Genomic DNA, 27,513 nt, shown 5'->3' with positions numbered 1-27,513 from the left:
ACCTAAGAAAGCTAAGGGAAGGCCTAAGAAGAGCACTACAACATCTTTGAGTCAAGTTGCATCCACATGTACACCTCAGGCACAACCAGAGCACTTCACCACTACCGCACACCCCGCTCAGATTGGTAGAGGTGGGAGAATGATTTTAGGTGGCCAAGGATCAAAGGGGAGAGGAACTGGAAGGGGAAGAGCTACAACTAAACAAGGTGAAGGTCAGACTCAAGCTTTTCAAAGCAAAGGAAGGGGTAAAGGAAAGGGAAGGGGTCGAGGTCGAGGCTCCACACAGGTATGATATCTTCATCATATGTAAGTTATTTTTATAGTTCAGATCACCATCTAATAACAACGTAATTTGTTTATTTTCAGGTCATTCCAAGTGGAGTTGGTGTGTTTATTACAGAAGATGGAACTCCCATGACCAATGTAAGCTTCTTCTCATTAATGCTATACACACTATGCTCTAGTTTGTTCTAACTTCATTTGACAAATCTGTTTTTTTTTCTCTTTTTTTTGGTTTTTATTTGCAGGCAAGTGGTAGAAGAGGCTCCGGAAGGGTTCTGACTAGTCAATCCAGTCAAGTTTGATCAAGATGCTTCTGTTATTGAATTTATTTATGTACTAGACTAATTTAAGTTATTTGATGGACTTGAGTATGTAATACACTTTTTTTTTTGAAACATAGTATGTAATACACTTAAGAGATGTATTTAAGAGTATGCTTCTGACCCTTGCTTTGTGAGAAATCATAGTTTTAGATTATTATTAATATATTATATACAATGAAGCTTAGCAAGAGATTTTTTTTTTTTTTTGACAAAGAGAACTACAAATAAAATTAAAAAGTAAAAGATAACAGCTCCCTACGACGAGCAGCAACCGCCAGACGATGAGCAGCCTCCACAGACAAACGAGAAACCTTACACAGAAAACAAGACTCAAAAGAAGCTAAAACTGCCCGAATATCATTCAGGATCCAGACCACCAAGATGTCAGTAGAACATTGATTGAGAATCAGCTGGGGAATAGCAGAACAGTCCGTATAAAGTAAAATACGACGAATACCCCGTTGAGCGGCATGGCGAAGACCCAAAAGACAAGCCTGTAATTCCGAGTGGAGAGCAGAACTATCCGTACATGCACGAGCACCACCAGTAATTAGATCCCTGGAAATAGGATCCTGGATACACCAACCTACACCAGCTGAAAGACTAACCCTATCCCAAGCACCATCAAAAAGCAGAATATTGTCAGGGTCAGAATGGGAGGAACCACACAGGCTATAGACCAAAGGAGGAGCAGTAAAACCCGGGGGAGTAGGAGAACTGAAAGAAACCAGCTCCCTAGCCCTGGAACTTCTATTTTTCCAAGTAAAAGCCAAGTCCAGAATTAATTGGGGAGAATAGACCTCTGAACGAAAACGAACATTGTTTCTCGTTAACCAAATTGCCCAACAGAAACCAAAGAAACTGTCCATTTGGTTCCAATTCAAAGAACATGCCAAGCACGATAAAATTTCCACAAACCAAAGTGGAAAGGAAAGAGTACCAGCTGGGGGATGCAAACTATCCCCATCAAAGGATCTCCATAATTCCCTAATAAACACACAGTCCCGGAATAAGTGATCAACTGTTTCAGGAGCTTGACTACAGAAAATACAAGAGGTATCAACTGGAAAACCCCGAAGGCTGAGTAAAACTACAGTGGGTAACACATTATGTATTGCTTTCCAGGAGAATAACTTCCATTTGGGAAGAATAGGAAGACCCCACAAACGTTTCCACCAAGTAGTAGGAACCAGGGTATCCAGAGTAGGCAAAGTTTGGGAAATTATCAGAGAATATGTTGATTTTGTGGTAAAGGAACCATCCCTAGTGTGCTTCCAGTAAATAAAATCATCAATTTTCTGCCTAGGACGTTCAAGACCTAAGATAGCCGAAGCAACCGGCTGAGGGAAAAGAGTCCTAACAAGAGTTGCATTCCAAGAAGTGGAATCTGGTAAAAGTAGATCAGAAACAAAGGAAGGCTTAGCCTCCTCAGGAATAGAAGACTTGAAAACCACATCCATATTTGGAACCCATCTGTCATTCAGAATGTGAATATGCTCCCCATTTCCAATTTTCCAAGCAAGACCCTTATCAAACTTCCCTCAAAAAGACTTCGACTACCCCAGGAAGGACGGGAAGAAGATAAGGTGGGATGGTGAGAAAGTAAGGCCGGGTATTTAGCCTTTAACACCCGGGAAATTAAGAGCTGAGGATTGTGCATAAGCCGCCAGGCTTGTTTTGCAAGCATAGCCTGGTTAAAAGAACGAAGATGACGAATACCCAAACCCCCTAAACCTTTAGGAGTATGGATCATAGCAGCAGAAGCAAAAGCGACACCCCTTGAGTCACTGCTAGACTGCCTCCAGAATCTCAAAATTAGAGAATCTATCCTATCGCAAATTGTGGAGGGAACCTTAAACACCGAAAGTATATGATTAAAGGAGGCCACTAATACTGAATTAATAATGACCAGTTTTGCTGCAGAAGACAGACGAAGGGAAGAAAGCGAAGATAAACGCTGAGCGACACGGTCCACCAGAAATTGAAAGTCCTTGCATTTGCGCCTACTCAAATCCACAGGAAGACCCAGATAATCACCAATAGAATCATGACTCTGCATACGAAGTTTGCGGGACAAGAAATCCCGGTAATCCTGAGGAGTATTTGCACTAAAGCGAACATAAGACTTCTGCAGATTGACCATTTGACCAGAAATCGAGCAGAATTCATTAGTTACGGAAAGAATCTGATCACAGGCTGCTGGTGAAACCCGGAAGAATAGCAAAGCATCATCAGCAAAGAACAAATGAGAAACCGACGGAGCACGACGAGAGATACGTAACCCTTGAAATAAACCAAGATCCTCATCCCGACGAAGCATCAGAGAGAAAATTTCCATACATAACACAAAAAGATAAGGAGAAAGAGGATCTCCTTGACGTAAGCCACATTTAGGCTGAAAGGCACGAGTCGGAGAACCATTGACCAAAATCTGATAAGAAACTGTCGAAACACATTGGCGAATAATGTGGATCCAATACGGAGGAAAGCCAAAATGACTTAGCACCTCCCAAAGAAAATTCCAGTTTACCCTATCATAGGCTTTGTTCATGTCAAGCTTCAGAGCCGCAGAACAGGATTTAGAAGGAGATGTAGACATGAAAGAAAGCAGCTCATGGGCCAATAAACCATTGTCCGCCATTAACCGACCCGGAACAAAAGCAGTCTGTGCAGACGAAATGAGAGAAGGTAAAACTTGACGCAATCTGGTTGTTAAACATTTTGCAATACATTTGTAAACAACATTGCACAGACCAATGGGCCGAAACTAAGAAGGAGTTTCTGGGGTATCCACCTTGGGGAGAAGAACTAAAAACGTGCGGTTCCACTCCTTTAGCATATACCCGTGAGCAAAGAAATATTGAACGGCCTGAGTAATTTGAGGACCCACCACCGCCCAGTGTGACTTGAAGAAACCCGAAGTAAAACCATCCGGACCGGGAGATTTGTCGTCTCCAATATGGAACATAGCTTTCTTAATTTCTATGGAGGAAAAAGGAACAGATAAAAATTGAATATCAGACTCCGAAAGGGTAGGGATATTCAGACTATCCCATGAACATTGAGCTGGAGTAGGAGAGTTCCCTTGGCAGTTATAAATCTCCAAGAAATGCTGTTGTAAGAGATTAGCAATCCCAAAATGGTCCGAAATCCAGTTATCATTGGAATCGTGAAGACTCATAATCTTGTTTCTCCGTTTGCGAATCTGAACCGATCTGAAAAGCAAACGGGAATGGGAGTCTCCAAGAGCATCCCATTTTGTCTTGCATCGCTGTTTCCAGAAGAGAAAGGAAGTTTGAGCTAGAGACACCTTCTCCTGACGAACTGTCAAAAGAGTTTTACGGTCATTCTCATCCGACAGCGAATAAGAGTTTGAGCCCACCGAAGATTGCAGATCTTGCCAATCTATACCCCATTGCCTTTTATGAGTAACACACCATGACAAAAGAGCCTGTTTCAAATTCTGCAATTTCCTTGAAACAGAAAACATCTTAGAACCCGGGCAAACCTCTTGCCAGTAAGACTGAATAAGAGATGTAATTTCCTTGAGACCAAGACACCAACTTTCCACCTTATAAGGACGACGCCTAGGAACAGACAATCCTGATTCACGTAAAACTATGGCTCCATGATCCGAGAACAAAATTGGCTGATGAAAAACTGTAGCATCAGGATGTAAATCTAACCAGGTAGAAGTGGCTAACCCCTTATCCAATCTTTCATAAGTTGGGTTTTGTAGTTGTCCATTAGTCCAAGTATAACGTGGTCCTGAAAAGGGAATATCCTGTAATTGGGAAGTAAGTTTCCAGTCCATAAATAAATGACGTCCCGGGATTTCCCTAGACCCACCTATCTTATCAGCTAAATATTCTACTTGATTAAAATCGCCCAAAAGAACTGTTGTTGGAGTGGTTTGTAAAATAGCAGAAAATTCATCTAGAACCAAACATCTACGAGAAGTATTAGGCGATCCGTACACAAAGCTTAGCAAGAGATTGAATGAAAAAAAGAAAAAAAAAATAGTCCAAGGTAGGATTGAAGAAGGCAGATACGTGCCACATTAAGGCTCAAAATTATTCTTTGTTAGGTTCAAGTACACAGATATGTGCATTGTATTAAAGAAAAAAAAAACGTCTTTCGTCTTTTTTTTTTTTTAAAAAAAAAAAAAAAAATTCAGATGTAAAAAAAAAAAAATGATGTTACAAGGTTAACGTATTAAAAAAAAAATAATCAGAAGAATGACGTAATAAAAGCAAAGAATCAAAAGATTGACTTATTATTTACATAATTTTCATTTTTGGAAAATTACATCAGCATTTTTACCTCCACCTAATACTCCACGTAAGCAATTAACCCGTTTTTGCAGGTCATTTTCTATTTTACGTAATATAAGTTAATAGTAGTACAAGGTTGACGTGTTTAAAAATAATCAAAAGGTTGACGTAATAAAAGCGGACGGCCAAAAGGTTGACTTAATAATTACAAATTTTCCAATTAAATAAGTGGCAAGCTTGATAGACCACTAGCAGGAATATACTCTTAGGGGTCGTTTGGTTGACAGTGATTTCCGGCGGAAATTAAATTCCTGGGAAATGCTACAGTAACTTGTTGTTTGGTTGCCTTTACATGTAGGAAATGGGATTTCCTAGAAAATGGAAATTCCCACAATATGGAGGAATTGATTCGCTGACTCCCCCCACAGTGAATCAAAATTCCTGTACTTATTTTCTCCTTATATACACCATAATCATCATCATTTTGCCTAAATCATCACCATCACCTTCATTATCAACCATCACCGTCATCATCGCCATCCACCATCATAAAAATCAAAATTTTCTCCTAAAATCATAAAACTTACTCTAAAATCATCATAAAAACCAAAAATTACTACAAAAATCATCAAAAAAAACCAAAACTTCCTCTAAAAAATCATCATAGAAACCAAAACTTCCCAATCTTCATAAACATCAAAACTTTCCCCAAAAATCATAAAAATCAAAGCTTTTTACAAATACCTTGATGAAAATCGAAACTTTGAGACACCCAATTGAAGTTAACATCCAAATTCAATTTTATAATTTTGATTGTAAAGCTTCAAACTTTGATAAAATCAAGTGGGTTTTTATTACAATGTGATATTCATAGTGAAAGAAGTATAATTTGTGGATGGATTTTTTTTTTTTTTTTTTTTTTGAGTGGTGTTTGTAGTGGTGGAGCCGTGGAGGTGAGAGATGAGGGGAGATGATTAAATTTTCAGATGGGGAATTAGGGAGGAGTGATTGAGAGAAAGGGAGAGGATATAGAGGATGGAAATTTGGGGTTAATTACAAAGTATTTGACCATGGGAATTTATTTTCCACGGTGTCAACCAAACAGATATTTCACACATCCTATAGATTTAGCTAATGGAATTTATTTCCCATAAATTAAAACTTCCTACGGTAATTTAATTCCCATGGTAACCAAACGACCCCTTAGTGTTCAAAACACAAGTATTACCATGAATCCTATAAGGCAATATATGTCATGTTACTTGTTACCCTATGATCTTTTTAGCGTGGCTAACCATATTTTGGTTATATTGTATTCCAAATCACTATTAGGAAGAGTATCATTGGATTATGCTTTTATTCAAAACGAAGTGTTATTTTTCTATAATCTATAATAATAAATAAATAAATAAATCAAAATGATTTGTATAGATCCGACTGATCGTGAGTCCGATCCGCCTATACAATTACTTACCCCAATTTCGCACAACACTTCCGATCCCAATCATGCCATCATTCCTCTCCGACGATGAATTCGAGGTATTCAAAGCCTCTAGTGATGCTTCTGCGTTGGCGGAGAAGACGGATTATTACATGCGCAACCTCTACGTGAACCTCGAGACCATCAAAGCCAAAGCCGATGTCGCCTCCATCACTGCCGAGCATAATTTAATTTGCTGGAAGTTCTAGTAAAAGATCGTTGATTCCGGCGTAGAATGTATGTGCGGAATTTGTCGATTTTCGATGGTGGAGTTAGTAGGAATCTAGGGCGGCGTTTGTTGTTGTTGCTGCGGTATTGATCTGAGCAATGTTTGGATTCCTCATGCTACGGTGATTAAGTCGAGGATAGCTTTGAGTGTGAGTTTTGAGGGGAAGGTGTCGGATGGAGATGAACTGTTAGGGCTTGTTAAAGATGTGAAATCTAAGGATTGGGGAGAGAGAAAGTATTGTAGCCATGGAAGAAGAGGGTCACTAATGAAGGAGAGATGAATGGAGAAGAAGTAATCAAAGGGGAGAGGAAGCTAAAGACTAGAGAGAGAGAGAGATAATGTATGGTTGATGCACCCGGGTGCACCATGCACCATGCGCATGGTGCACCCGGTTAAACAAAAGGAAAAATTACTTTTAATAAACCAATCTTTTCTCCATTCTCCTAAAATAAATCAACCTTTGGATTATTCCAGAATAATCCAACCTTTTATCCCTATCTTCCCATATCACACTCAAATGACCTACTACCTAAGCAACAGGTCAAATTTTTTTATTTCCTTTTTTTTCGTTTCGACCACCCTTAACCACCTTATACCAAAAAACAACTACCACATACACCTTTGGCCACCATTAATAACACCTACAACCACCTCAACACACAAACATCACCACTCCACTGAACACAACACCTGCCGCCACACAAACATCACCAATCGGCAGCAGTCACGCAATGACTAGCTCGTCACCACCGCCGCTTCCACCATCCTCACCCACCAAAATATAAGAACATCACAAACTTCAGCTCACCACCATAAAAACTCCCACCATCCACAACGAACAACAAACCACCCTGCACCCATCAAAATCTGTCAACACCACCCTTACTTACCACGGACCACCACCAACACGAACCCAAAACGACCCTTAAATTTTAAACCCCAAACTTAACTTTCAAACTTTCAATTATGGTTTTATTTGGTTAAATTTAACAATAAAAACTCTAGATCTAGAGTTTTGGTGGTTAAATTTAACCATCAAAACTTCACACTTGAGAACTTTAATTGTGGTGAAGAATTGAAACACAAAATAAAAAAAATAAAAAATAAAAAAATATGGAGACGAAGCAGCGGTAAGCACCCGGGTGCACTATACTATTTTTAACTAGAGAGATGAAAAATAAAAAAGGCCCCAGAGTATTTATGTCATATATTAGATTACTAATGTCAGATATTTGAATATTATTGTCATATATTAAAATATTATTGTCACTTATTAGAATATTATTGTCATATATTAGAATATTAGATTATTAATGTCATATATTAGAATATTATTGTCAGCCATATTGGACTTACGGTGAGTTCAACGTTACGGAAAACCTTCTTAAAAAACATATACATATAGGTCTTGTTTGAATCATCATCCCAACAAGTGCTTTTTAAAAAAATCAAAGTTATAAGATGTATTAATAATTTTTTCTTTTTTTTTTAAAGGATATGTATTAATAATTAATAAAAAAACAAACTTATAAATATATATGGTGTATATCAAATATTTGAATATTTTGACTTTTACTACAAATAAAAAGTAACACTTTGATTTTTGCTACACATTTAAAATTTTATTTTATTTTACTACCAGCAAAAACACAAAAAATAGATTCTGCTACCACTTAGCATTTCTTGTTGGGGTTCCGTTATTAATCAGCCATTGAATTATTTTTTCTTGATTTGCTTAACGAAAAATGTTTCGTTAAGGTTTTTGGGACTAATTTTAGTCATAAATGATCTAAATTGAGCTCAAAATTAACAAAAAGTTACGTCAATGTCTCATTTTATATGTCCAAAAATATTTTGATTTGTGTGTAACCATTTTTTTATACAAATTTTTACCTAGACTCTACGGCAGGGAAAACTGCCTGCACCCCCCACCCCTCCGCGCATGCCCCGCCCCCGCCCCTTTTCATTTATGAATTTTCTGTAAATTTTTATAATATGATCATTTCTATATTGGTAAATGTTCGTTCATTTATAAATCATTAGATGTTTATTTTTATAATAAGGATAATAAGGAGTTTTGTTCAAACTAATACGAAGTACATTTTATGAATTGCATTTTAAGAATTTTTTTATCAATAAAAATGAGAGCAAATTTATTTATTTATATGGATTGCTGCGTTCAAATCATTTTTATTATTAGAAGTATTGTCATCCAATGTACATTTTTGTTTATTCGTGTTTCAACATATGTTCATTTTTGTATCATTAAATGTTCATTTCAAGAGATATGTGTAAGTTTTATAGTAAGATTATAAAAATACATACGTCTTAGAATTGTATTTATATAAATAAAGAGTTGTTAAAAATAATTTCCAATATAAAATAAATTCAATTTAATTACAATAATAATGCATTTAATTTCCATACAGCTATACTATTACATGTAATTGTTTCATAAACACGAAAGTGGACATTTCCATCACCCAATATTCATTTATGTTTAATGTTTGTTTTCAGTAGTTAACTATAGGTTTATTGTAGTTGTATTTGAATATAAATGTTGTACACGTGAATTTCAATGATTTTTATTCTTTTAAAGACGCTAATACATATTTTAACTAATGAACATATTTTAAAATTTGTTATTTTATCTATTTATAATAATGTTCATTTATATATATATATATATATATATATATATATATATATATATATATATATATATATATATATATATATATATATATATATATATATATATATATATATATATTTGTGTTTATGGGATTATAAGTTGTACATGTGACTTTTATTGATTATCAATATATGTTTTGTAGTTTCATAAATAATGTTCAGTTATGTAATTATAGATGATCATATATATTTTTACATATGGTAATTTAACTGTAATTGATCAAATGCATTATTGTGACTGGCCATTATTGCTATTATATGTGTTCATTTGTTACATGTTTAATTATCTATTAACATGTGAATGATTGTATACTATTATACAAATGAACATCTATCAAAATGGAAAAGAAAATTTATTAAATAAAAAACCCACTACGAACTAGTTTAATTAATGCTTACTTTTCTCAAGATTTTTTATGTTCTTCTCTAAAACTATTTCCTTCGTACTGCAATAAAAATGAACATTCATCAAACACCTTTGATGTTCTAATAATCGTATGTTAATATGTGAAATTTTGAATGACCATGTATTATTATGTGATTGAACATTTACCAAAATAAAAACGAACATTCATCAAAATAATTCTCCACTTCAAACTATGAAAAAATGAACATTATTACACGAATGACTGTAAATTATTAAATACATATGAATTGAATGAGCATTTGTATTAATTAACTGAGAGTTTTTCGAAAAAAAAAACATGTGAATGATAGTATACTAGAGTATAAATGAGCATTTATCAAAATGGAAATGAACATTCATCAAAAGAAAAATTTCACTACGAATTAATTTTATTAATACTTACGTTCTTCCAGAATCTTTGTTTTCCTTTTCTGGAACTGTTTTCTTTATTGTACAAAAAAAAAATGAAGACTGTAATGATTTAATTTACTAATTTTTGAACAAAAATTACTAAAACTATAGTAAATACTTACATGATGCATTTTCCGCAGTTGATGTTTCAATAATTGTTTTGAAATACAATCACAACAAAAATTTTTTTAGTAAAACCTAGGTTTCATACTCTTTTTTGAACCAAATATGAACAAAACCACTTATTCTTTCGAATTTCAATCTTGTTTTGTTGAATTTTGTAGTGATTGAACAATTTTTATTGATAATTTGTCTCAAATTCGTAGAAATTTTGGGTTTGAAAAAGTAGATCAATGGGTTTTGATAAGTGTTTTATTTGTCCACTTATCATGGCTTTTTAAAACACAATTTTGTACTCTTTCCCCTACTTTAATCCCTTTTTCTAACTCCTCTTGTGCTAATTTGCATCTTTTGGCTTCCCCGTTTCTTTTTATGTGTGTGCTCGTGCTTGTAGGTACGATGAAAAATGGGCTAATAGCATAAGCATGAAGAAATACTCTTTGGAAGCAAAGGAAAGCAGGAGCGGGCGTGCAGCCTTTTAGGAGCGGGCGCTCCTGCCTGAACTGCCACATTCTGCCTCCCCTGCACTTTTAGGAGCGGGCGTGCACCTATTTAGGAGCGGGCGCTCCTCCCTGTTTTCCTACAAACTGCCTCAAACTGGTGCAAGAGGAGAGGGCGTGCAGAGAGCCCAGGAGCGGGAGCTCCACACCCAGGAGCGGGCGCTCCTCCTTATAGGAGCGGGCGCTCCTTCTGTTCTGAAGCTCGATTTTGACGGATTTTACGATGTAACTTTTGGGCATATAAATACGACCCTTGGCTTCAGTTTTCTGGATCTTCTTTTCCTTTTTAGTTTTCTTAGACCCTTAGTTCTCTCAACCCTCATTTATTAGCTTAGAACTTCTCAACTCAATCATTGTAGTAGATTAATTGAAGATTGTTCTCTTGAATTCAACAATTTCTCAACTTTGAAGCATTTTAAGTAATCTCTTTCCTCTATCTCTTGCTCTTAATTTTCAATTTTAATTTCTTTGAGTTGATAATTTCTCCCTTAATCTTGTTTATTTATTCTTGCATGTTTAATCCATCCTTGTTTCATCTCTTTCCTAGCTTATTTGAATTCATGAAAACCCTTACTTTAATTGCTAGATTAATTTCCACCATGTTTAGTGAGTAGTCTCTTAGTTAGGGGTTGGGTGAAGACCCAACCAAGCTATGGTTAATTGACTTGGAATTATTCATGTGCTACATTGGATTGATAGTTGTTTATGCTTGAATTGATAATTGCATGTGTATTTTGTTGGCCACATTATGCCCATGTGTTCATCCCTTTTCTCGCATCGAAAGATGGGGCTTCGGAGTGAGTCTTTTCTTGTGTAATTAGATTATGCTACTTTCATGATTTTGGATGTTTGGTTTCATTGACTAGGTTGCTTTAGTATGGTAATTAGGTGAGAAATCCCAATTATCCGAGCTTCATGCTAGTTCGGAGCGATCGAGAGACAAACTCGAGCTAGAAACCCACTTCCTATCCTTGAGACTTAATCCTTATCGTGTTAGTGCTTAATCTAGGGAGTACTTATGTTGTGACTTTGAAAGAAGGCAATGTTAAGTTCCTTTTCTATCCTCTATGTGTATTCATGATTTGTCCCTGTTATTGATTCCTTGGCTTTGGTTGGTGTTGAATCCCGTTTCCCCTAGCGTTCTCTTATATAGTAGCTTACCATTCAAAACCCAATTTGTGACCGAACTAGATTGCAACCGTTTCATACTCTCGGTGTACTTACCCATTCCCTGTGGATACGATCCTCTACTTACCCTAGACTTGTTTTAGGTTGGTTTAGGTAGAAATATTGTTGGTTTTAGGGTGATCGTCCAACGACCGAATATCCTTCTACCAGGTTTAGAGAGAGAAAATGGGTAAGGAGAGAGAAAATGAAAAGAAATGATGATTTGAATATTTTTTTTTTTTAATCTATAGGTGGGTAAAGTTGTTGGGTTTGTTTATGTATTGTTTAGGGATGGGGGTGTAGGGATAGATAGCTACACTAGAGTCTAGGAGTATATAATTAATTTTTTTATGCACGAAAATTGTTTGGTTAAAGTTTTGTAGCTCATTTTAGTCTTTAAGGGCCCAAAACAAAATGATGATCAAAATATGTACATAATCAAATGAGAACCTTTATTTTCGAAACAAATTAGAGGGTCTTCAAAAAAGATAGAAAAGAGGAAGTCAATACGAGTTAAAAGTCCAACTCTTACCCTAATAACACTTTCCGTCTACAACTAGGAAACTTTTACCCCAAGTTTAACCTGAAAACCCTAATTAATTAATAAAACTTGATTAGTAACGTTAACATCACTGCATAATATATATATATTAAGTTATTTTCTTTACAATTATTACTTTTAATTTCACTTTTCAGAAATTAAAAGAAAATTTGATCAAGATCGAAACCTTGAAAGAAAAAAGCAAGAATGATAATCGATAGTAATGGTAATCATCATTATCTTCCTAATGAATTCGGCTTCGCCTCTAATCAAACATACAACGAAAGTTACGGCAATGGCGATCTTTCGACTTTGTCGTTTTCGAGTAGTGAATTCCAGTTATCAAACCAGTTTTTCAATGATCCTGTTGATTATCCTCCTGTTAATAATGATACAAATAACAATGTTGTTGGAGTTGTTAAACAAGATTTTTGTTCATCGGATAACACTGCATTCACTTCTCAGGTACTTTCTTTTTTACATCTTTAATAATGGTGATTTTTTTTTTTTTTTAATTCTATTGTTTTAGAGTAATTTTAAAGGCGATTATTGTTGGAAAAAAGTCAAAAACCCCTTGATGTCTAATATAATCGTGATTAAAAAAAAGAAAAGAAAAGTCTAGTAGAGAAAAACTTGTTATGAATATGTTTCTTGTTTAATTATGTTTTTAAAACTTTTACTTTATGAACTTTATCGAAGAATAAAGATTAAATCATCAAATGAATCGAAAATTACTGTATGAGTCTTTTATAAATGTTGAATCACAATTATTAATTTTTACAGAAAAAAGTGGGATTTGGTTTTAGGTATTTGTTAATTTAGGTTTTACAGTTAAATTCTGTTATTCTGTTCGTTCCTAAATAACTGACACATTTGATTTTTTTTTTTTTTTTTTTTTTTTTTTTTTTTTAACACTATGCATATACATCCTCTATTTTTTTTTACTTGACCCTTGACCCGCTTTGATTTTTACACTATTCATCACCCCTCTTTTGATCGTTTTTTCTAAATAATATGTAAGGAAAAATATATTCATGTGAGATCTTTTTGAATTCGTCTCAATTAATACTATCATAATATGTAACTTTTATAATTTTTACTTATTGAGAATTAAAGTTATTGATCGTTAAAGTTTTACACTGGTAACCGTGATAAAAAAATAAAAAATAAAAAAAAAATCAAGTTTAAAAGAAAAGAGGTATTAAACTTTATCTTTTAAAAAAAAAATGAAAATTATAAGAAAATAGGAAGTCAAAACGAGTTAAAAGTCCTACTAACATTTACCTTAATACCCCAATCATAAATTAATAAGACTCTCCTTGTACAACTGGGAAATTATATATTTCCCAATGATAATATAAGTTTAACCGGGAAACCCTAGCTAATATTTAATTAAACGTGATTAGCAACGTCAATATCTCCGCAAAATACATATATAATTCTTTTCATCAACTTTTCACTTTTCAGAAAATAAAAGAACAACTGATCAAGGAACCTTCAATGAAAAAAGCAAGAATGACAATAAACAATAGTAATGGTAATCATCATTATCCTCGCAATGATTTCGGCTTCGCCTCTAATCAGACATACAATGAAAGCTACGGCAATGGCGATGTTTCGACTCTTCCATTTTCGAGTCGTAATTCGGAGTTATTGAACCAGAATTTGGTTAATCCTGTTGATTCTCCTGCTGTGAATAATACTGCATTCACTTCTAATCAGGTACTTTCTTTTTTTTTTTCATTCTTGTTTTTTTTTTTTGTTTTCTTTTTTTTTTTTTTTTTTGGAGTAATTATACTGGAAATTATTTTTAAAAGAAAAACCCATGAAATCTAACGTAATTGTGATTAAAAAAAGAAAAGTCTAGGAGAAATATGTTTCTTGTTTAATTTTGTTTTTAAATTTTTTTTTTTTCCTCTATATTTGTATGAACTTTATCGAAAAACAAAGATTGAATCGTCATGATGAATGCCATAGTTCATGCTAAACTTGTTAGAATACGTTTCTTGTTTAATTATGTTTCTAATCTTTAATCGAAAATTACTCTATAAGTCTTCTATCAATGCTGAATCACAATTATAATTTTTAAAGATAAAAGTGATTATTCAGGTTTTACAGTTACATATTGATATTACATATAAATCAGGTATCAACTTTTTACATTTTTTATTAATACGTAATATATTATTATATTATTTAATCATAACTAGATTAGGTCCGGTGATGACACGGTTATTTCACTAAATTTAATCAATAAAAGAAAAAAATATTGTATTAAAAAATAGCATAAATAAAACACGCAAAATAATAAATATGTTTCTGTTGTAGTTAACATTAATCTGTTTAGAATCGATACTCATAACTTTTTACCATATATTTGATTACTATTATGTAATAATGATTATTATAATATTATTTGTTTTTTGGATGATCTCAATACAATTACTTAATCATTAATTAAATGTTTAGATTATTATTTTGCACAAATTCTTATATGTGGCTAGCCACATGGTGTGGAAACTTAAAATAATCATATACTATAAGGCAATTAATTAAGTAATAGGGGTCCGATGATGAACAAATGGAGTTACCTTAATGTATGTAGGTTCTTTAAATGAGATAAAGAGGTTACTCTCTTAAATATGTAGAATTATTCCTTCATTTTTTTATGACAAAAGAATAGTGGTTACTCGAACGAACAAATGGGATTAATTACTTATTTCTAAATTAATTGATTTGAACAACATGAGTTACTCTTATGAAAAAATGAGGTTACTAATACATTTAAATAAAAATTACTCTAATAAACAAATGTGGTCATACCATGTGGCTAGCCACATACCAGACTTTCCCATTATTTTGACATATTATATCTCGTGAAATAAAACAATATTCTCATCTTCCAAAATTATACGCAAAGTTATGATTACCCATGTTCTCATGCCCTATACTTCATAATATGCTTAATAGTAGTGCAAAGTATGATATTCCTACCTATTTATATATTCTTGTAAGACCCTCCTATTTATAATATGTTATGCCCTTGTGGCTCATTCGAACTAAAAAATCATTATGCGCTTTTTTTCCCTTGGTGTAGGAAATCGATTATATGGCTTTTTGGAGGAGATCTAGAGGTACTAAAGATCTTGGTCTAAATCTTAGTATTAATGCTGAATTGTTGAATTTGGTGAATCCACCTTCACCACAAGTTACCTCTGCTACCTCGTCATTTAGCTTCAAAGCTTTGTCTCTTCAAATTGGAACTTGGAAGGTAATTTTTATTGTAGCCTTTTCTATTTCATTCTTTCAATTTCATTTCTTCTAATAACTACTTTCAATTATCAACTTTTGTGACACCTACTTTTTCTTGTGCATATATTTTTCATAATACAGAAGATAATAAAAGATAGTTCAGAGACTATAAAGTGCAAAGGTTTCCCCAAAGGATCATATTTTGTTTGGGAATTGGAAGAATTAATTGACAACAAGCGGCTGAAGAAAAAAATCAAGTTCAATTGGTCTGATATTAAAGATATGGAGGTTTTTATCCCGTTCAATGACGACTTAGAATGTCTTGTTTTCAAGGTATGTCAATTATTTTAGAACAAAATTGTATTGACGCTTAACTATATATGTTACTTTTATGGATGTTTTTCATACTTATATGACTTCTTTTTTTTTAATAGTTGAAGAACAAACCTTCACTTTTCGTCGAAATTGATAATTCACCCTCAGAAACTCGTCAACATACAAAATGGAAGGAGATACGTTACGATTTCACAGACAACCAAGCTTCCTTATTACGGTATATAAGATATATGTTCATCCTTTGCATCTAAATTTATGTTGAACTTTACAAACAAATACATTAGTATAGTATACCATATTTATGTTATCGATCTTGTTTAATTATTTCTTGCAGTCCGCACATTTTAAAATTCAAACGAGATACTTTGAAGAAGAATTATCACAGTATAATGAAAGCTCATCCCGATCCAAAGTTCTACTGGGATTCATTCTCGCTCCAAGATGTTAGCACGAGACTTCGAGACATAATTAACTTCATACGTTGTGATGATACTCAAATGCAAACTCCACATGAAGGTGCAACAGGTACATTCGCAAACAAAAAAATGCTACTACATACGCGTTTTGTGCAAGGTTTTTTTTTATATTTTCTGATTATTAATCATCTCTATTTTTCGGTCAATTTGCAGATAATACAAATAATGATTATTACAATCAAAATAATGAGATGAGCCACCATATCTCAATGGTACTTGACAATGGTTCTCAACAACTTGTAATCAAAGATCTGCTTAACCACCTTCCTTGTGATAATAATGAATTACAACCTCTATATGAAGGTACAATAATATGTACATTTCTTATCTTTTTTTGTTTTTGCAAACAAAAAAATTAAGTGTTTTGTGCATGCTTTTTTGACGTTTCCTGATTATTAATCATCTCTTTTTTAGGTCAATTCACAGAAAATGATACAAATAATGAGTACAATCAAAATGATGAGATGCGCTACCAGACTGCCATCCCAGATGCTTCAAGAATGATTTATGATAGTACTCAGCAACTGCATCCGAGTTCTATGAACGAGGCTTCATCTAGTGGTGTTCAACATTTATGGGGAACCAATGACTTGTTTTCAAATGGCTCATTAGGAGATATCATGAGGAGATTTTGTTAGATTTGGCATAACGAAAAGAAGATAATCCACATTCTCTCTTTTTAGCTCGAGAATGTTGATTATCTTCTTAGAACTTAGAACAGTTAGAAGTGCAAAATTGAACAGTATCTAGCTTGCAGTCATACAGTTGTAAAATTATCGCAAAACAGAGAATTATTACATCTAATTAGCAATATATGTCCTAATTTTACTGAAATCATACACTATATGAATCCGAAAAAAATCTTACATCTAGTCATCACCATAAGCTCGAAAGCTATAACGCTCCTGGTAAAAGTCATTGAACCATAGGTCAGCCTCAAACCACTTGGGATAGCGCACAAGGTCACCAGCCTTAAAACTCATAAATTTCTTGCTCCCTTCCGGAACAACTCTAACCTCTCCCTCTTCGATATAGACAAGCTGATCCACATGCCAGTCCCAGGGCAATTTGCATTTTCCGGTCTTCCATACTGACCATCTTGATACGCCAAGCTCATCTAATCGCCTGGGAGATACTTTTCTTTCTACCCTTATCTGATAAAGTTCTTCCAAAGACTTCTCTACTCTCATTGCCTTTACACAGAAAACTCTGCCAAGATTATGGTCACGCCTTTTAACTTCTATGTTGGTCCGGATAGTTGAGCCGTGAAATGTTGGTGTAAACAGAACGCTGGCCATCACTGAATACAGAGCTCCTAGCTTGTTTCCGCTAATTTTCCTGCAGCAAAATTTTGAAAGACCAAAGTTAGAAATTAAGAGCCCTACAGCATTACTGTAAATACCGAGCTAGCACCTAAATGGCTAACAATTGAAATAGAGATGCTGAAGAAACAGGGGCCTATTTGTTTCGAGGGTACAATAGATGACAAGAAAATCAATAATCTTCATAACTTTAACTGTTGTATTTAGTTTGAAAATTTTTGGTCTCCTTTCTCTAATATTTTCTGTACGGATTTATCCCAAACGAATTCACTGATTCCACACACCCCACAGGATTTTCGATTCCCCCATATTTCTCTACACCCTCAACTCTTCCATATCCACCAGCTAAATCTTGTAATGACCAAACAAGTGTAAGAGCCCCAACACATTATGCAGCAATTAAAACATATTGTCTGTAGAGCCGTAGCTGAAAAAACGGCTATAAGATAATGTCGAAAGCACAAAACATAAGTATTATACTATAATCTTATAAGATTTACTAGTGTGGATTGCAATCAACATTCCGAACCGAATGTGAAAAAAACACAATATAATTCATAGCTTATTGACAAACAATAGCAGCATACAGCTTGACGAAATGGTATGCATCAATTACATCCAATACCAAGCCTTTTCATTAGTAGAGAGTTCAGCTTTAAATTCAGATATACTACTCTGAACCCCGAAACAGATACAGTATACAGGAATACTACTTAACTAACTTTTTTCATATTACAATTACTCCACTTATTTAATCGAAAAATGATACTTAACTACTCTGCAACCTTGTTCATATTATCGGGACTACTTAACTATCATCTACAAGTATTATTTCACTATCATCACACCCAACAAGATTTTCGATTCCCCCACATTTCTCTACACCCTCACCTCTTCCATTACCACCAATCCACCAGCTAAATCTTGTAAAGACCAAACAAGTGTAAGAGCCCCAACACATTATGCAGGAATTAAAACAAATAGTCTGTAGAACAAGAGCTTAAATAAGGACAACAACAAGCATCTGGACAAAATGATCTACACCAATCACAACATTATTGGCAAACAACAACTCAACAAGCATCTCGACAAAATTGTGTACACCAATTACATTCAGAACCAAGCACTTTCATTGCTAGAGAGCTTAGCTCAACTTGAAATACAGATATGCTACTCTAAACACTAAGGGGGTGTTTGGTATAAACATTGTAAATGAAATGGAAAGGGATTCAAATAAGTAAGGGAAAGGGTAATGATAAACGTTACCATTACTAGTAAGGAAACGTATTTTGTTTCCACTAGTTTGTCAAGGGTAACAAATTGGGGGATTTTGTTACCTTTTGGAAACGGTATTTGTTACTTTTAACTCATACCAAACAATTAGAATTGGAAACACTTAAATGAATCCGTTTCCCACATCTAAAACTACTATACCAAACGCCCCCTAAAGCATAAACAATATAAGGGTATTAATCCCTCCAGTTTACAATATCGGAATAACTACTTAACCAACTATTTTCATTATTGCGCCTATTTCACTAACTGTCACACCCAAGGAATTAGCTTCACCCGAAGCATTGGATTAACAATCACTGTTTATAATATAAATCAATGCATAATACTGGGAATTTCCCTAATCTTAAACCAACTATCTAGCAGAATTCCTTCCAAGGAATTGATGTAATAAATTACAATTATACCCTCTTTCGCCTTATCTGTAAATCTGTAGTCCTCACAACAACTACTAACATCACTGCCAAAGCTAAATTACCACCATATTTCTCAAGAACACCCAGAATTATACTGGATTAAACAAATTAAATGAACTGGGTTTCTTAATTTTTAAATTTCAGAGTGAAAATGAACTTAAATAACATAGAATTGAAATTGAAATACGCATTAAAATTACATAAAAGGAAGTGAAATAAAGGAGGGTAGAATAGAAAACATACCAGAGCCTTAAATGGCGAGTAAGAGGAGAAGTGAAAGCTGAAAGGGGGTTATCAGTTTACTGGAGAAAAAGAGATTGGTGTAATTGATTTAGCAAAGTTGTTCAATTTAACTTTGTTTTTCATTACATCTTGTTTAGTTGGGTGGGCTGGATTACCCCTATAAATGGTACTGTATTATGGCCCATTTTGAGGCCAGGTTTGGGGATTTTCTTCTTCTTTTTTTTTTTTTTTATAAACACTTTCACAAAAAATTTCATTTTTTTTTTTGAACGGGAAGTAATAATATCATTAAATAATAGTCATACGACATCTAAAATAATAAAGATCTGTAAACCACAAATTTAGAGAAAATATCTTAACTTTTACAATCAAAAGTATAGCTAATTTGCATATTTGGCATAGCTCACGGCCTCACGCTACATCACTTTAAGATTGACGTGAGTAATGATTTTCAATGTTTTTGTATCTTTTCAAGTTGAGACCTTTGCTATCTGCGCTGATGTTTTGATCAACCAGTTGACGACAAATCCCAGACCCATATTATAAGAACCCTAAAAATAAAATTCTCATTCATGGATGAGAATCAAAATCCCAGATAATTGAGAAAAACTTAGAAAATTGGGACAGGCTCTCACAAATGAAGAGAACAAAACAAAACAAACAAACCAAAACGTAAAACAAAACAAAAAACTAAGGGCTTGTTTGGCATCATTTTTAGTTTTCAGTTTTCTGTTTTTTTGAAAACCAAAAACCAAAAACAGGAAACAAGAAAAAGGTGTTTCTACTTTTCTGTTGTCAGTTTTCAAAATTATCATGATTTTAATAAGTCTATATAATTTTTGTTTCATTATGTGACATATATAGTACACTTTTAAAAAACAAAAAACCAAAAAACTGAAAACCACAACGATGCCAAACGAACCCTAAGGGTTCGTTTAGCATCACTAACGGTTTCTGTTTTTTGGTTTTTTGTTTTTCAAAAGTATATTATATATATATATCATAATGAATCAAAAATTATTTAGACTTATTAAAATAATGATAATTTTGAAAACTGACAACAGAAAAGTGGAAACACATTTTTCTTGTTTTCTGTTTTTGGTTTTTAGTTTTCAATAAAGCAGAATAAAACAGGAAACTGAAAACCGAAAATGATGCCAAACAATCCCTAAATTTAATTAAAGAAAAGGGTCGGAAGTAGTCTAATTTTGGAAATTTGACTATTTTCGGCCTAAACGACCAAGAAAACGAAAACCCTAGAAGATCAAATATGTGTATAAAAATTTTCAGTACTTCCTTTGTTTTTTTTTTTTTTAAAAAAAAAATCCAACCTTTTACATTTACAAATCATTAAAGAAGATCAAATATGTGTATAATTATTTTCAAACGTTGTGATTAAAAAAACGTTTGAAATATTTTTTTTACTGGTACGTGTTTATGTATAGAGTTCTTAAATAATTCATACGGAGTATATGCTTAAAATTGTGCATCAAGGATCCTACCAAGTCCATATCAAGACTTACCCAGCTAAGTTTGGTCTAGTGGTAAGTTTGTCACCTTACAACCAAAAGGTTGTGGGATCGAACCCCACTAGAGGCAATTTGGGGTGGGGATTCCCTTACTTCCCCCCACTCCCAAATTGTCTAGCCCGCTAACCCGGGTCGGGTTGGACCTTTGAGAGGTTTCGGCCCGATAGGACCCTTCTCCTTACCGTTAAAATAAAAAATAAAAATAAAATAAAAAAAAATAAAAAAAAAAGTCCATATCAAGACAGATCTAAAACTTTTTAAAAAAATTATTCCATCAAATCACATGGTCAATTTTATACATAAAAAATTGGAATTGATTTTGGCACACCCTAAATTGATTTGGCACACCCCTATGTGAGAAAAGCATAGAAAAATGTGCTCTCACACAGGGGTGTGTTTCTATGCTCTTTTCACATAGGGGTGTGTCAAAATCAATTTAGGGTGTGCCAAAATAATGCATAATTTCAAACCATGCAAATTCTTAGCATACAAAATGTAAAGAAGACTCCTATAATTTTAAACCATGCCCCGTAGCTTGCTTATCTTTCACTAAAGCAAAAGGTGATAATTGGTCCAATCAAAGTTGACTAGATTGAACCCAGTGAGGAAGCTAGCAGAAGTTGCGGAATTTTGAAGTAGACGACTTTCTATAACATATTCTACGCTTTTCCTTAATAAGCAAGCAGTCTCAACAACCATTCAAGACTTGACTGAAAGAAATAAGAATTAATGAGTATATGCCAGGGATGGGGAAAAAAATGATACAGCAACAAAGTATACGTCTATTGACGTTTTCGAACTTTGAATTTGATCACATATTTATCTATTCTTCTCATACAAATAGTCCAGTAATCCGTAAAAGCACAAAAAAGACTTGCAATGGATTTTCGAGACATCAAACTCTTTTTTTTAAAATCCAAACAAACTCGGGAACGAATAAAAAAAATCGGGATATATATGCTGATGAACAAAAGCCTGCCATAGTCCAGGAACATGAGAAACCAAACAGTAAAAGAATTTTTCTAACACAATCAACGCAATGAATTTGACAGTAAATATTCTCTCTATTAAGTTGCTTCCGGAGCTGAAACTGGTGCAGGTGCTGGTGGCTTTAGTAACGGCTGGAGTGCTTTGACAACGATGCTCATGTTTGGCCTAAATTCACCTTCATATTGAACACAAAGAGCTGCCACAGCAGCCAACTGCAAATGTTCCTCCAATCATGTCAGCAATTAGAAAATTTTCGAATGGAAAAAAAGGAAATAAGAGGAAAGGTAAGAAAGAAACCTTAGCAACTCCTTTTGCAGGGTAATCCTTCAATCTGGGATCAACACACTGCTTAACTTTATCTTCACTAAGCCTTGGAGTCGCCTGAACAAAAACAAACATATACTTTTAGCGTTGTTAATGGGACAACAAGACACTTAGCATGCCGAGGACAAAACAAGTATTATTTCTAAATTGCTCTTGTACAGGTTCAGTAAAAGGAATAAAGAGTTTACCCAAGTAACAAGACTTTGCTGACCACGAGGCATAGTATGATCAACGGGTTTGCGGCCAGTTAAAAGCTCCAAAAGAACCACACCAAAACTGTACACATCACTCTTTTGTGTTAACTGTCCAGTCATTGCATACCTGAGACAATTATCAACAAAGCATAGTAAGCAGTCAATTTCAAAAGAAAAATGTGTGATGATTGTCCATCAATCAGTCAAATTCACAAATTACTACACTTTCACCACCTATATGGCCTTTAAGGGTGCTTTCACAATTGAGAATAAATTCAGGATATAAGCAAGTTGTGATGATCCAGCTACCATAAAGTATAAATACTCGAGAGAATTAATGTGTTCCATACTATACTTTCCTGCCCCCTCCCCCAACGGTTAGACACCTGACTAAGATACAAGGGGGTAAAAAAATTACTCTGGTGCATGATATCCGAAGGTGCCCAAAACTCTGGTGGAATGAAGACGGGCAGCCATATCAGGAGCCTGATTTGAAAGATTAAAATCTGCAATCTTGGCTTTGAAATCTTCAAACAAGAGGACATTACTAGATCTAATATCCCTGTGAATAATAGCAGGTTGAATCTTCTCATGAAGATATTCCAATCCCCTTGCAGCATCAACAGCAATTTTTACTCGCTGCATCCAGTCGAGCACTGGACCAGGTTGAGCACCTTGCACACCTTTCCTGCCTGCAATAAAATGATTCCTATATTACTTTCAAAATCCATTTCACACAATCTTCCAGATTATTTTCACAGTCAAATAATGAATTTCATTATTTCAAAACTATGATTCCAGGTAAATCCATACCATGCAAGATATCATGCAAGGATCCCATGGTAGCAAACTCGTAAGTTAACACCCGCATGTTTCCCTCTACACAGTAGCCTTGCAACTCAACAATGTTTTCATGTTTCAACCTTGATACTCTAGAAACCTACAAGAACCAAAATACATAACCTGCAGATTAGACCGAAAGCATAATAGGTATTAAAAGTAAAACTCCATACACTAGTAGTTTCCAGCAGTAAATCACACCTGTGTCAAAAACTCCACATTGGACTCTGGTTCTTGGGAAACGTCAAGTTTTTTAACAGCCACTGCCTTCCCATTCTCCAAAGTAGCATAATACACTCTTCCATAGGAACCTTCGCCAATCAATGCTTTCGATCCAAAGTTATCAGTTTTTTCCTTTAGCTCATCCAAAGACAAGATAGGCACTTCAATCGGTGGTGGTGCTGACTTCTGCACATCTTCCTTTACAGTTGCTGTTGGCTTTTGGTTCCTTACAGCTCCTAATTTCACATTAAAAGCAGCAAATAAGTTCAGATGCATCAATTCTTTAAACAATTTAGAAAAAATAATAATCTTGTTTGCAAGTAATATACCAACTCAGATCCATCAAACACTAAAAAATTCAAGATAGCACGTTTTATAAGATTAGGAATACTATCTTTAGCCAAGCAACATAATTTACAACACATTTTCCATAACTCTTCCTGCTCTCCCGCCCCAAAATCAGATGATAAGGACTGGTGGACAATGTACCATTGACCATGAACAGATCTGACGCTTATTCAGCCAAGAAGTGCACTATTAAGTCATTGACCAGAAATAATTACTTTAAAAACATGGCATCAAAAGTCCATCTAAAGCATGCACCTTGACTACAAGCAAATAACCCTAAAGCCAATTCGTTTAGAAAATACAAAGAAAGAAGTGAGAAAAGTCTTCATGAAATCATTAAAATAAATGCAGCTTAAGAAATTTGGCCCATTCAAATTTTTTAATCACTGCTTCAACTTGGCTATATTGGACATATTAGAATCAGCAAAAAAAATGTTTGAATAAGTCAAGAACACCTCCAAGGTTCCAACAATATATAAATATCAGTTGTACATCTGACAGCAAGAGTCCGCCAATGACCAAACAAAGCCACCTCATATCAGATATTAATTCATGTTTAAGTATCAGTTGTACAATATGTTAGCTCTGACAGTGTTCAGCAACTAGACTTTTAATTCCCTTATATCAGATATTGTCCTGAGGTTCAGCCATCTTACATTCATGTTTAAGTAGATGAGGGGACCAGTGATGAGTTGGCAATTTAGTCTTCAGCTTGACCCACCGTGTATAACTGTCCATTTAATACCATTGAATGTTTCTATCCAAGCCATTAAATTACAAGTTAACATCAAGGCAACTAGTTACAACCCTCTCACTTTGATAGTGCTGTTTCACACTTACAGTTCAATATTCAAATGTAACTGCATGCCATCAGAAATTACATTCACTATTAAACGGCTTATGATTATGCATACTGATCAGGACACACCATTAATAAAGGCATCATTACGAGGTCATAAATATAATATCTAGCACTTATCATAATTGAGATGGAGTCAATAATACTCTATTTCTCCAACATGATCACCAAAACTTAAGAATTCTCTGAAATGCATCCTAGGCCAAATCGCTTCAAATATCTAGCCTTCAATTATGGCAACATCTGCAATAAGGATCGCTTTCGCAGAAAACAGTGATGGCAGGCATTTAGTACAGGAAGATAGCATCTTTGCCTCAGACTAAGAAATAGAAGACTGACAGCAGAAACTCAAAGTTTATCTAATACTAATCCTACTATTTATAAACATTTAATAGCTAAATTAATACTGTAACACTTAAGAAGCTAGAACATGACAGTCAAACTCTAAAGTTTCTACATTCACACATAGCGTCACATTATCAAGCATCCACAACATAATAAGCTAATCACAATTCACAAGTATTTTTACATGCTGAAAATCCTCATGTTTCATACAATAGCTCTTTAATTCCAATCTACACATGATCCTTCCCTCCTCAACAACCCCCCCCCCTCCTGCCCTGCGCCCCCGAAAACCGGATAAATCATTAAAACATTCAAAATAACATCACGCAAAACATATGAAATGTAACATACTTTCCGCATTGTTCCTCGGGCTTTTAAGGGGTTCATCATTTGATGGGTAAGACTCTTCAACATGGCAAGTACAACAAAGCCACCGCCGCATTCTCGATGTTGGCCTTCTCAAACTTAAATCGTCTCGAGAATGTCCTTGCAATCGTACAAAATGGCCAGGGGGCGGTGCATGTGCCTATTAACCATTACAAAAATTTCATCATTTCATGTTATTGTGAATCAAATCACATGGAACCACCAGAATGTGTCAATTAAAACAAACTTTTACTATAAAATAAGATACAATTATATTATTCAGAGCTATATTATATACAAATTCACACAAAAACATGCAAAATGCCAAAAACCCATTCATTATTCAGTCAAATTAATTCCATATGTAGAAAAATTGCAAACAATTGAATATTAAGGAAATGAATTATAAACCAATGGATAAACAACATGCAAATAAATCAATACCGAGTAACAAATAAATCAAATTCATTAATATCAAAAAATTGATCAAAGATTTTATGCCAATAATTAATTAATCTTATAAAATGCAGACCCCTAAGATTAGAATAAGCAAAAAAATTGAAAAATTAAACAAATTAAATTGTAAGGGGATCAACTGATCCTCACCACTAAACCACGTCGGTGAAAGTTGCCGTCCATGAATAAAATTCCCAAAGTTCAAATTAAAGAGGGAATAATTCCAAAATTTCAAAAAATTGAAAAAAAAATTAAAAAAAAAACTTTGTAAATTGTAAGAAATTTCACCTTTTAATTAGGTCGAAAGCAAACAATAGAACCCGCAAAATTAATCACAGGAAATGGGAAAATTCCGAAACAGAAAAAAACCCAATTAAAGATTTTGCTTAAGAAACCTAAAAAAAGGAGAAATTTCAATTTCAAATTCAATACAATTGAACAACAAAAAAGAGTCAAATTAAAGAAGAACCCCTTTATACCCAGAAACCAAAAGGCAATAATAATAAAGGGGTTGTTAAAAAAAAACCAACAACAACAACCAAAAAATAAAAATAAAAATTAGATCGAAAAATTGCGAAATAAAAGGGAAAGTGACATCGAAAATGAGTTGTTTGATCGAACTTTTAGAGAGAAAAGGGCATTACCTTACCTGGGTTTTGGCCAAGGAGAGAGAAAATGGTAAACAAATTGAATTTTAATTTGGAAAATTAATTTTGATTTTTCTGGTTCGCTGTATTTTTGGGTGAGGTGGGGGAAAGAGGAAGAAGAAACAAGAAATGAAGACAGATGTATAAATACAAATTTTCACCAAAAAAAAAAAAAAATGTATAAATACAAATTAGAGGATTATATTTGAAGCAAAATATAAATTATTACTAAGAAAAATACAAGTATAAGATATTTATAAAATAAAATTGGGCGGACCAAAAAAGAAGAAATAAGAAATAGGCCGGTGGGTTGGAACCGTGTGGGAGTAGTTTGAGGAATCTTTTTTGGTGTGTTTGATTGATTAATTGAATTGTAGAGTATTGTATTTTGTTTCTTTATACTTTGTACTAGCCGTTATATTGAAGGAATGTAAGAACATAAAAATATCAATGAATAGAGGAGGGTATGGAAGCAAAGATTTCACTCATGGTGGAGTATGGTTTAATCTTTGAAACCTACACTTTCTATGTGTAATGGGCATTTGAGATTTGGTTTTGGGGTTTCGTAGTTTGACTGGTTAATTTGGGAGGATTGGATTTGAGATTGGTTGTGAATCGATTTAGAGGG

General features: G+C 34.0%; 3 protein-coding genes across 6 annotated transcripts; all 3 read right to left on the bottom strand.

Annotated features, from left to right (window-relative positions):
* Positions 1–835: 835 nt before the first annotated feature.
* On the bottom strand, positions 836–2,065 carry LOC145607247 (uncharacterized). Its single transcript, XM_081662966.1, has one exon. It carries the CDS (start codon positions 2,063–2,065, stop codon positions 836–838), a length of 1,230 nt encoding a protein of 409 aa, XP_081519092.1.
* A 15,154-nt stretch (positions 2,066–17,219) lies between these two features.
* LOC145609093 (uncharacterized) lies at positions 17,220–19,891 on the bottom strand. The gene is made up of 2 exons (XM_081664658.1): positions 19,766–19,891; positions 17,220–17,829 (listed from the first exon to the last, which is right to left on the bottom strand). Exon 2 carries the CDS (start codon positions 17,787–17,789, stop codon positions 17,361–17,363), a length of 429 nt encoding a protein of 142 aa, XP_081520784.1. The 5' UTR covers positions 17,790–17,829; positions 19,766–19,891; the 3' UTR covers positions 17,220–17,360.
* Positions 19,892–22,056: 2,165 nt separating this feature from the next.
* On the bottom strand, positions 22,057–27,044 carry LOC145609709 (protein CYTOSOLIC ABA RECEPTOR KINASE 5-like). Of its 4 annotated transcripts, none has more exons than XM_081665171.1 (8): positions 26,888–27,044; positions 25,768–25,942; positions 23,844–24,100; positions 23,616–23,742; positions 23,221–23,494; positions 22,797–22,929; positions 22,582–22,665; positions 22,057–22,496 (listed from the first exon to the last, which is right to left on the bottom strand). In XM_081665171.1, exons 2-8 carry the CDS (start codon positions 25,856–25,858, stop codon positions 22,362–22,364), a joined length of 1,101 nt encoding a protein of 366 aa, XP_081521297.1. In that variant the 5' UTR covers positions 25,859–25,942; positions 26,888–27,044; the 3' UTR covers positions 22,057–22,361. The 4 variants fall into 4 exon arrangements, with proteins under 4 accessions (XP_081521297.1, XP_081521296.1, XP_081521298.1 ...); XM_081665170.1 differs by having other exon boundaries at positions 26,883–27,037; XM_081665172.1 differs by lacking the exon at positions 26,888–27,044 and adding an exon at positions 26,527–26,704.
* Positions 27,045–27,513: the final 469 nt, after the last annotated feature.

This window comes from Chenopodium album, chromosome 23 (genome assembly GCF_948465745.1).
Source record: "Chenopodium album chromosome 23, dcCheAlbu1.1, whole genome shotgun sequence".
Taxonomy (NCBI): domain Eukaryota; kingdom Viridiplantae; phylum Streptophyta; class Magnoliopsida; order Caryophyllales; family Amaranthaceae; genus Chenopodium; species Chenopodium album.
The sequence above is the reverse complement of the archived record's forward strand: the minus strand, read 5'-3'. Positions and strand labels throughout refer to the sequence as shown.

Bases quoted from the DNA above. Each gene is read 5' to 3' on its own strand.
- LOC145609093 (XM_081664658.1), bottom strand. From the start codon at position 17,789: ATGGCCAGCGTTCTGTTTACACCAACATTTCACGGCTCAACTATCCGG.
- LOC145607247 (XM_081662966.1), bottom strand. From the start codon at position 2,065: ATGGATGTGGTTTTCAAGTCTTCTATTCCTGAGGAGGCTAAGCCTTCC.
- LOC145609709 (XM_081665169.1), bottom strand. From the start codon at position 26,421: ATGGACGGCAACTTTCACCGACGTGGTTTAGTG. The intron at 23,495-23,615 runs GTATGGATTTAC...ATTTTATTGCAG, and splicing joins CTTGCATGATATCTTGCATG to GCAGGAAAGGTGTGCAAGGT. The intron at 22,497-22,581 runs GTTTCTTTCTTA...GAACATTTGCAG, and splicing joins CTGCAAAAGGAGTTGCTAAG to TTGGCTGCTGTGGCAGCTCT.